The sequence below is a fragment of the Vicia villosa genome, linkage group LG3, assembly GCF_029867415.1.
Source record: "Vicia villosa cultivar HV-30 ecotype Madison, WI linkage group LG3, Vvil1.0, whole genome shotgun sequence".
In the NCBI taxonomy this organism is placed as follows: domain Eukaryota; kingdom Viridiplantae; phylum Streptophyta; class Magnoliopsida; order Fabales; family Fabaceae; genus Vicia; species Vicia villosa.
The window spans coordinates 114,320,889-114,331,829 of NC_081182.1; the positions used below are offsets into that span (position 1 = coordinate 114,320,889).

A 10,941-nucleotide genomic window follows, 5' to 3' on the forward strand; every position below is an offset into this window, starting at 1 on the left:
ATAAGACGTGCGGAAAATAAAATCCTACGATTAAGTGTGCAAAATTAAGTAACTTGTAAATATCCATGAAGATAATTCGAAAACCTCAAGTGTAGTACCTCGCAAAATAAAAAAGTGTTAGCAAAATAGCAATGCATAAAATGATATATGAATAATGGAAAATATGAACAAATACAAATCAAGAATTAACCAAAATATATTAAATTCTAAAGAGAAATTAGCAAATTAAGACATTTTTTTTTTGTGTTTTTAATTATCAAAGCTAATTAGATAAAATGCATGTTTTTTATATTTTTTTCACTAACTAGACTAAATAATCTAAATATCCTAAATTAAGTTAATCTAATTAAATAGAATACACTATTTTGAATTTTTGATTTTATGTACATGCCATGAGTAGAAATATATACAAGACTTGTTTTATTATTTTGAATATTTTTTGTATTTTTTGGATTTGTGTTGTTTTTTGGAATTTTTTTAGAATAATAAATCAACCTAAACTAACTTAAACTATTTAACTTAAATAAATTTCTAACTAAAAATTAGTTTCAATTACAATTACTAAAAGATAACAAAAAGTAACAAAAAGTAATGAAACAAGTTAGGCCCTCTAAAACCAGGTTCACGCTCTAACAAATGGGAATGATGTGTCCCCATAATAAATTGACTCAAAGTCAGTCAAGAGAAAAATCTGCTTCCTCCTGATTCTAGGAAGAACAAATTAAATCTTCCCTTACCGCTTTCCATGGAGCAAAAGCATAATCGTCCATTAATTCTTCAACTTAGGCCCAAGAGAGCCTCTATACCTTTGTTCATAACTTAGAAGGAATAAATCTCATGTTCACATAGAAACATCCGAAAAGCAGAACTTCTCATTCTCGTGAGCTTGCATTAATTCCTTAGAAACACTAAAGTCTTTGAAAACCCTACTAGCCTATGAATGCTATGCATCTATACTTTTTTTGACAAGCATAAAGTTTATTTTCATAAAAAAAATCCAACCACAAATCAATCCATACATGAAATCAAATTGAAAAAATTGACCCAAGTTCATTATAAGAAAACGATTAAAAATCATAATTATTTTAGCATTAGTTAAAACCGTAATTTAAAATAAGAAGTTCTTGTAATGACATATAGAATCTTACATTTGTTTCAAGATAAACATCTATGAACAATTGCAATTGCAAGCAATTACACATCACAAAGACATCAATTTATTTATGCTATATATTTCTCACAAAGTCTTGTTTAACCACTACATAATACAACTTTTTCAACATATCTTCCCCTTTCTTCTTATTTCTACTCAAACCCTCACATGATTATTTAGTGCTAATTTGCAATAACATTGAGATTCATGGATCAAAATATTTTAAACTAACTTCACTTGCAACCATTTGAACCAAACCCAATCCTACCACCACCGATATCATAAACAACCTCTAGTGTTTTTTGTTGTACATTCCCAAAGATAGTAATATCACTATCATGATCATTTGCTGCAAACGCCAAACAAAATTGCTTCTGTTCCACGTAAATTATCCCCAATATGGGAAGCTCCACCGTGACACCACCAGCGAAGAAAAAACTAATCTCCGGAATAATCACAGTCTTATTAGTCCCACTAAAAAGATCATAGCATGTATCAAAAAGTCCATTAGCAGAAGGAGGTGGATAATTGGCCATGCCTTTCCGAAAGGAATCACGGAGGCTGACATAGACTGTAGGTGGCAAGTATGTAATGACAGTTCCTGAATCGATAATGGCGCCACTGGTTGTGAAAACAGAGGATGCAATTGGAAGCTTAGTTCCACCGACGCTGATTCCCTCAATGTCGAGGCCGTAGAAAGAACTGCTCTGAGATACTGTGGACAAAGGAGTGTACTTTACATCTTCGTTATCCGTGGCTGCGCCGAATGTGAGGTGGCCTACCTCGCTAGAAGTAGATGGAAGACAATAAGAGAAGGTATTATGATATTTTTGAGAGGTTTGTTGGATAAAGGAGATTGGGTGACGGCCAAGCCCTAAGAGACCGGCACCGCCGTTAAATAGGCCTTCGTTGTCTTGACCGCAACCGAATAAGAAACTGTCGATGGTGTCTGTTGGCGTAACGGTGAGCCGTTCGCGGCTTAAGTATCCGATAGAGAAGGATCCGTCACCATATTTGACCTCATATATGCATGATTCTGTTGGCGTAGAACAACTGGGATTGGTTCCTGTAATAATAATAGTTTTGGAATTAATGAAACTACTTTTCATATAATGATATATATGTAAGTAATTTTGATTATATATAAAAAAAAAATGTGAGTAATTTGGTGATCTTTAAAATACCTGTGGCTGAAACATGTTGAGAGCAATCTGGAGAAGTACATGTGATATTGGAATAAGAAGTAGACTTTGATGGATCAAATATTTCATCAACTTGTTTGTAACAAGAACGAGCACAAGGTTGGCATTGAGTCCAAGTGAGGTCACTACCAGTGTCAAAAATAAGTGATAATTCCTTTTTAGGAGTACCAAGTCCAAGAACAACATAGTAGTTTCCTGATCCAATAAGGTCACCAGATTTTGCAGGTAAATTAGCACTAGAAGAAGAAGAATCCAATTCTATTTCCACCTTATTATTGTTATTGGAAGATGATGATAATAACTTTGAGTGAATATAGTTTATCCTTTCCTTGTCATGCTTTAGAATATCATTATGTGTTTGAACAGAATTCGCTTTTCCATTTTTGTTTAGATGGGAACATGGACCATGTTTGTGTACCACATCTAATGTTGATTTTCTTTTGGGACCTGAAATTCAAATATGAATCAACATAATTAGTTTTATTTTATATGTATCTGATTTTCAACTTCAGCTTAGAAGTTAGAGTAGTCTTATATAAATTAAATTTAACTTAACTGCATGATAACCATTAGTGTTATAAGGATGAGAGGGTGCAGTTACCGTGCATAGATAAAAATCTATGCACCGTGCATATATAAAAATCTATGCACCGTGCATAGATTATTATGGACTCTTGGATCATTGAATCAAATTCTAGACATCAATTGTTATTACTCAATATTCAATACTCACCACTCAATACTCAATACTCAATACTCATCACTCAATACTGAATTAAAAACATGATCCAATGACTTATGTAGGCTTATGCATGGTACATAAGGAAAATCCTTATGCATATTAGCCAAAAGCCAGGATGAGAATGACTTACTCAAGGAATCTACATATATTTATCTATGAAGGACTCAAAGACAAAATCTTATCTTTTATAGGTTATTTATTCTCCATCTATAATCTTTTTTCTATTATTGCTGAAGTACATGTAACTGATGTCTACTATAATGAAATTTAAAATTTTTTCATTTTTCAACTTAGTCCCATTGATGTCTACTAAAATTGGGTTAAATAAGTTTGTGGTCCCTATAAATATTGCAATTTTATTTTTGGTCTCTCTAGAGTTTTGGCAACGATTTTAGTTGGTTATGGTAACCTTTTTTTTTTTTTTTTTTTAAAAAACTGTTGCTTAAAGCAGAGAAGGACTAAATTTTTTTTATTTTAGAGAAGAGATTGTGCACTATTTAAATTAGAGAACTTTAATTAAATATCAATTCAATTTAAACTTGGTTTATAACCAATAAATAAACTAATTTATAAATAGTGTGTATCTATAAACTAATTTTATGTTTTAACTCTTTTTAATCAATTTATTTTTAACAACATTAATTTAATGAGATTCTCTTATTAAAAAAATATTTTTAAATAATACTTTTTAAAATAATTAATTAAACAGTTGAAATAGATTTTTAATTTAAAAATTAATTAAATTATTTATAATATGGAGTACATCGACACCTGGAAATTTATAAGACTTACACACATAAATTTTACGTCAAATTTCAACCGCTAGTTTCACTCGATTAAACGGTTATATATATATATATATATATATATATATATATATATATATATATATATATATATATATATATATATATATATATATATATATATATATATATATATATATATATATATATAACTCTTTTTTATGAAAATTAATGAACCATATATATTTTTTATTTCATTTAATATGTCTACTTGATCAATTCTCGGTTGAAATTTAGTGTGAAATAAAAATTAGAAATCAAAAAAAAGGAAAATTCTTAGGTGGACACATACTTAAGAAATTGTTTTACACACAACCAATCACAGATTTTAATTAATTAAAAAATAAATATTGTTTTTTCTCTTTCATTCATAATCTCAACCACCCCATCAATCCAATTAAAAAGAAAATTAAAATAAATTTAAAAATGACTCTTTTTTATTGACTGTGCCTAAGAATGTGGATTTAGGACCGTGTCTATATAAGAATTGCTGCAAAAAAATTGTGTCTGACTCTTCGGCTAAATGTTGGAGACAAAAAGTGTAACGATCCAATTTCTATTTTTTTTCAATTATAATTTTGTAATAAAAGCTTCTACCATGCAACACTTCACCAATAATTAAGCTAATTCATTTGGGGAGAGGGAAATTAATGTTAAAATTAAATTGACCTTTGGTTGAAGAACTGCAAGAAGTTGATGGTAAGAGAGAGCTGGTTTGAACATGATGAGAGTGACTCTCCTTCCATGTTGTTTCAATGGCAAAGTTCTTCTCCAAAGTGAAAAAGAGAACAAGACAGACTAAGAAGAAATGAGACATTTTGGAAATCGTAATAGCTAAGAAAAGATTTTTGAATACACTCTTGAACCAGGGGCTTGGCTTTTATAGTCACAAGAGCTTGACTTTTATAGTCATACCTTAGAGCAATATATTAGCCATCGCCACAAATGTACCTCTCACTCCTAAAAAAAAATTTAATTGATATATTGTGGATTTGAATCTGCCTTCTTATGGATCCTAACTATTAATTGATTTGAATTAATTGTTAAAAGAGAAAAGTTAATTCATGTCCATGTAATTCGTTGCACTTTATGTCAATTTTTAAAATATTCAACAAAACTTAGAATAGAAAAGTGCAACCGGTTGAAATATTATGTTAATTGATTCCATCGGAAAATTTTTCAGTTTTTATTTTATTTGATAACTGTATCTCATCATGTATTTGTATAAATAACTTTAGAGTATTTCATAAATGATAGATTGCATATTTTCACACTCAATTTTATTCTCTCTAATATTCTCTCTCACTCTCTCCCTCTCCACACTTAATTACTCAATTATTCATCAACCATGTGGTTTCAAGTTCTAACATTTGGTACCAAGAGTCTAGTTCAATCCATCAAAGTTCAATCCATCAAACATCTATTGTGCAATCATGACTTCTGTCTCCAATGAAAAAATTTCTGCAAATCTATCTATCCTTGATGCGAAGAATTACGCAAAATGGTGCAAGCAAATGAAGGTGTTGTTTGGCTATCAAGATGTTCTTGATGTGATCATACCAGTGCGAATCCACTTGTCGAAGGTTCTACTCTGGGGCAAAGAGCATCGCACAAGAAAGAAAAGAAGAAATATTTCAAGGCTTTGTTTTTAATTTATCAATGTGTTAATATGGATAATTTTGAGAAAGTTGGTGATTGCGAATCATCGAAGCAAGCGTGGGAAATCTCGGAGAAGGCATACGCAGGGGCTGACAAGGCGAAGGTTGTGAGGTTACAAGCTCACAAAAGTTAACTTGAGTTGATTCAAATGGAGGATAATGAGACCATCAACGATTTTACGACGAGAATTACTTTATTTAAGAACCAAGTAAAAGCATGTAGAGAAACGATTATAGAGCAGTATGTCTTCGCAAAAATCTTGCATTCTCTGACATCAAGATTTGATAACATAGTCGTAGCAATTGAGGAATTGAAGGATCTTGCGATAATGAACAAAAAGAGACTGCAAAGCTCTCTTGAGGCACGTGAGCATTGAATGGAGGAAAAGAACGTTGATAAGGCAAAGGTAATGATCGCTTTGCAAGACCGTTTGAATGAGAGAAATAAGAAGGCGAAGGGAAAGTGTCCCATGAGCAAAGGTAGAGGGAACTTTCAGAATTTTTGTGGAAGAGAATCCCAAAGTTTCAAGAATTCAACATTCTAAAAGGGTGAAAACAGCTGCAATATGGCCTCTAGATCAAACAACTCTATAGGTGGAAATCTAAGGTGTAGATGTGGAAGAAGAATGGTTGAGAAGAGCAGCGTGTAGTGCTATAATTTTCAAAAGCTTGGCCATAAAGCTAGAGTTACAAGGCATGAGTTCGATGATGAGAACACACTTTTGGTCATGATCACAGGGGGAGAATGCAAAAACAACAGATTGTAAAACTCAAACAGGAGCATTATGAAAAATGTTGTAGAACTGAAGTGAAATTGATTGCACAATTATCTCAACCAGTTACATCACTTCTACAAAAAATGAATTTCACCTCAAACGCAAAATACATTTAATATAGGCTATAGAAGCGAGGTAACAAAAGGTGTTATGAAAAGCTACCACTTTATCCCTCGGTGTTTTAAAAACCGAGGGGTAAAGTTATCTGCACATGGGTTAGAACCTCAGCTTCTTCACTTTTATTATTTTCAAAACTAGTGCATCATGTAACACCCCAATTCTACCCAAAGCATTCAGGCAAGAAAATATCAGAGTATTAAAATTTCATACAACACATTTAGGATGTTACACTAAGTAACCAAACAAACACCTAGAAAACAAACGGACATCAGCGATGCCAAAAGCATACACACCTGCCAATAAAACGATACATAACACACGGAAGATGTGAACATATATATATATATACATATAGCTCTCACTCTCAAAGAGGAGTTTTCCAAAATAAAGTGTTTACAATACACAATGGCACGTTAACACATATACATGTTCAAAAGAGTCATATACAAATAAATAACAACAGACTCCCGACTACCCGGTGTTACGTATCAGAGCGACCGACAAGACCAACTGGAGAACTACCTCTTCCAAAAGACTCCCAAAGCGGCTAATCTGCAGGATGCCACTCAAGCATCAAATCAGCAGAAGGGTGAGAATATAATTCATAATGAAAGCATGACAATTATAGTAATGCCAACAAGTATCATCAAGAATCATACAACAAAGTGATCCACTCATTCAACCACAATCAATATATAAGTAATGTGACACATGAATGATAACATAAAATTATACAGACAGACAATGATGAATGAGACTCAACTATGCATATGCATGTGGTACCAAATCCGGAGTAAAACTCCTCCTTGTCATTATGACAAATACACCTTTGCCGAGCATTATGCTGGGACTTCTTTCCCTCAGGAAAATACACCTTTGTCGAGCAATAAGCTACGACTAAATGTCATCGAGCATTTATCCCCCACTGATGACCTCTTGCCACTCGGGCAAATACACCTTTTTACCGAGCATTAAGCCCCCACTGGTAATAATTGCCAATTCAGGCCACCTGTTAATAGCATTCCGCCATTAACGTAATGAAATGTTATGCTGTGCAAATATATGACTCTATTACACGACAACAACATCATCAACAATATAACACGGTCACATACCCACGTTACACCGTTTATATTCTATCCAAAAGGATACATCACCAATTAATAACACCGTTATCAATTACATCACACCATAATTACTGCACGGGCATTAATAAGCACACAACACACATTCACCGTCAAAACATACTAGCCACATCGGCATAAACGATCGCATAATTGAATCACATCAACAAGTTGTAATAACAACAACCAAACATCGTCATATATCAAGAATGAACATTCATTAATGTTAGACGCTGGCCTTAGGATCTAGAGGGGGGGTGAATAGATCGTTCACAGTTTTACGGATTTAAACGACTTTTCAGCGGAAGTGATTCTGAATCGACTCGCGTCTATTCCGAACCACTATCGAAACGATTATATATGTGTTTAAAAACCAGTCAAGGACTTGAATTGAATGATAAGAGTATATGTTGCAGAATCAAGGCGTTTCTCTTATTGAAAATCAGATTAACTTTTTGTATGATGGACAATGTTTGCAATGCAGTAAGAGTGATAGAAACAAATATACAAACACTTGGTGATAATGATCAAATTGAAGGTAATTCAATGTGTGATGAATTGTGATGTTTATGAATGTTCTTAGTTCACAATCTTAACACTCGAATCGTTGATCAATTTGCTATTATAACCAAATATGAACAGAATGTAAATGAAAAAGTAAAAGCGACAAGAACACGATATTTGTTTAGGCAGTTCGTCGATCGTCCTCGCTACGACTACGTCTGCCCCCAATTCCAAATTGAAATTGGGTAATCTTTCATTAATGTTGAAAGTAGTATATACAAAGAAGATAACAAAGCGATAAACGATAAACCAATTATGTCGATCCTTTGAATCTTTTTCCCCCTTAATCTTGAGCAAGATCAAGGTTATCCAAGAGCTTCACTTTGATTCCCTTCTGCAGTGTCTTGATTCCTTGAACTCCCCGTTCCTCAATCGTTACACTCAGCCGAATCCTCTTCAAATGCATTCTGGGGACATTTTCTCAGATTAGGTCGACCTAGTTGTTATGTAGGTCGACCTAGCAGACTGATATGAAGATTTCTTCATTTTAGGTCGACCTGGGTTGACAGTAGGTCGACCTAACTGCTGATTTTCTGCATTTTTCTTGTTCAGCTTGTGTTGAGTCGACCTTTATGCATAGTAGATCATCCTGTGCTTTCATGAGTGATTAAATGCTTTGCTTTTCCGATTCCTCCTTGTTGTTTGGATGCTCATTTGAGTTTGCCATAAATCAAAAACATCTTAGAGTGTAGTCTTGTATTCACATACTCCCCCTTTTTGATGATGGAAAACCAATAGTCAAAAGCTTTGGTGGAAGTGACACAGACTCAACAAGGCTCCCCCGTACATCCAGCATCTATTTCTCAACCAAGCAATCTCTCTACAAAGCTCCCCCGTACACTCAGCATCTATTGTATCTATCACTCAGCATCTATTGTATCTATCTCCCCCTTTGACAACATCAAAAAGAGAAACAAAGAAAACAGAGTAGGAGAGTAACAAGAGAAATAAAGAATACCGGTAGTCATAGAGATAGATAACATGTAAATGGTGAAATCATAAGAACTAAACATGTTTTAAAGAAAACCAACAACATACATAGTAGTTCAAGCGATTAATAAAAGAAAACAGAGAGTACTACATCATATAATGTTTTTAACAAACAAAAAAAAACTTAATGACATGAAATGCAATGAGATGATGATATGATAAACAATATGTCCTAACGCCTGCCCCTTCTTCCTCTTCCTCTTTGAAATGTATGAGGTCGATCTTCTTCAACCTGTTCCAACAAGTCCAGCACAGACATGTTAAGAGTGTTGAAGCTTTGGCTTAGGTTAGCATGGCGATGCAATGCCGTTTCCTCAAACTGATTCTGCCTCAATACAGAGTTGGATGCAAACGTCTCAAAATCGTTCTTTTGTTCCTGAACCAAGCCGTACAACGATTGATATTGACGTTGTTGTTCCTCATATCTATCTTGTTGAAGCTGCTGCATTGTTTGAAATTGAAGCTGTTGAGTTTCAAAGTTCTGCTGTTGTTGAAGTTGCATAGCTTCAAGCATAGATATTATGTTGGATTGATCAGGAGGAGGTGGAGCAGTGTATCCCCAAGGAATTTCTTCTTCTTGAGACGGAACATATTGCCAATTTGGATCCGTGTCATGAGCTATGTCTTCCATGGTTTGATCCTCATCATTTGCTATTTCTTGATCATTTCCCTCTTCCTCATTTCCTACATTGTTTCCAAACTCCGTGGGATCATCATAGTTGTAGATAACCTTCCCTGTTCCCTTTTGAATGAGATAATAGGTTTTCCTAACAGGATTCCAATGATATCCCATAAGAGTCAAGGTGGTTTGTGAGAATTCTTGGGATTGATGTATGCGAGTGTAGTGTAAGTGATCAAGTCGCATACCAAAGTGATTGACAATTGTTTGAATGATTGATCCATAACACAGGGCTGTAGTTTTCTGTTTGACCTCATGAAACTTAGCAGCTAGGAAGTGAGGCCAGTGTAAACGCGTTCTATTTTGCAGCAGATACATGAGCACCACTTCATTCCTTTCAATTCTCGAATATCCTCCTGCCCTTGGTCGAATGATTCTTGAGATTACCAAATTCAAGAGCCTAGGATCTCGCTTCAAATGACCGCATGTTATTGTTTCATTTGATCTGTCAAATACGGAAGGGTCTTTGAGGATTGACTTCATGTAGGCCTCATGGTCATAGTTTCCCGGTACATCCCCGTCTACCATACGGAGTTCATCACCTACAATTTTCAGACCAAAGATACTAATCCAGACCCGTTTGTCAACAACATGCGACCTAGATCACATTTTGAAACGGAAATTACAACCGTCCCCTTTTGTAAATCCTGCATAGAAAGCCCTAACGGTATTTTCACAGTACGGGGTATCACATTGCACTAAGGGATGAATATTTTGATGTTCAATTAACGCAGCGACATTAGGGATATGCATGTTTTCGACAAGATTTGGATCATAAGTGTATTGCTTAACAATTTTTCTTTTCATCTGCCACTTCTCAAAGTTTTCTCTACAATCAGGATGAACAAGAGCACTTACCGGTTGAGATGATGAACTGGAAGCAATTTCCTTTCCTTTTCTTGATTTTGGAGGCATGGTTGGAGACGCTTTGTGTGAGAGGGATGATTTTTGGACAATTTTGAGTTTGAGGGATTAGGGTTAGTCGTACCAAATGTGATGAGAATGAGAGGGAATGCAAGAATGGAATGTTTTGAATGAATGAAAATGGGTCGGGTCGACCTAACAGACCCAAATCTGGAAAAATAACAGCAGTAGGTCGACCTAAAGTGAGGCTGGGTCGACCTAAC

At 34.3% G+C, this 10,941-nt stretch overlaps 1 protein-coding gene across 1 annotated transcript; it reads right to left on the reverse strand.

Annotated features, from left to right (window-relative positions):
* Positions 1 to 1,194: 1,194 nt before the first annotated feature.
* Positions 1,195 to 4,766, reverse strand: LOC131656557 (aspartyl protease family protein At5g10770-like). The gene is made up of 3 exons (XM_058926250.1): positions 4,573 to 4,766; positions 2,338 to 2,802; positions 1,195 to 2,219 (listed from the first exon to the last, which is right to left on the reverse strand). The coding sequence occupies exons 1-3, from the start codon at positions 4,718 to 4,720 to the stop codon at positions 1,387 to 1,389; spliced, it is 1,446 nt and encodes a 481-aa protein (XP_058782233.1). The 5' UTR covers positions 4,721 to 4,766; the 3' UTR covers positions 1,195 to 1,386.
* Between the last annotated feature and the right edge of the window lie 6,175 nt (positions 4,767 to 10,941).

Excerpts from the sequence above, each read along its gene's own strand:
- LOC131656557 (XM_058926250.1), bottom strand. The coding sequence starts at position 4,720 with ATGTCTCATTTCTTCTTAGTCTGTCTTGTTCTCTTTTTCACTTTGGAG. Across the intron at positions 2,803-4,572 it reads TTGCAGTTCTTCAACCAAAG|GTCCCAAAAGAAAATCAACA; the intron begins GTCAATTTAATT and ends TTTGAATTTCAG. Across the intron at positions 2,220-2,337 it reads TCAACATGTTTCAGCCACAG|GAACCAATCCCAGTTGTTCT; the intron begins GTATTTTAAAGA and ends TTATTATTACAG.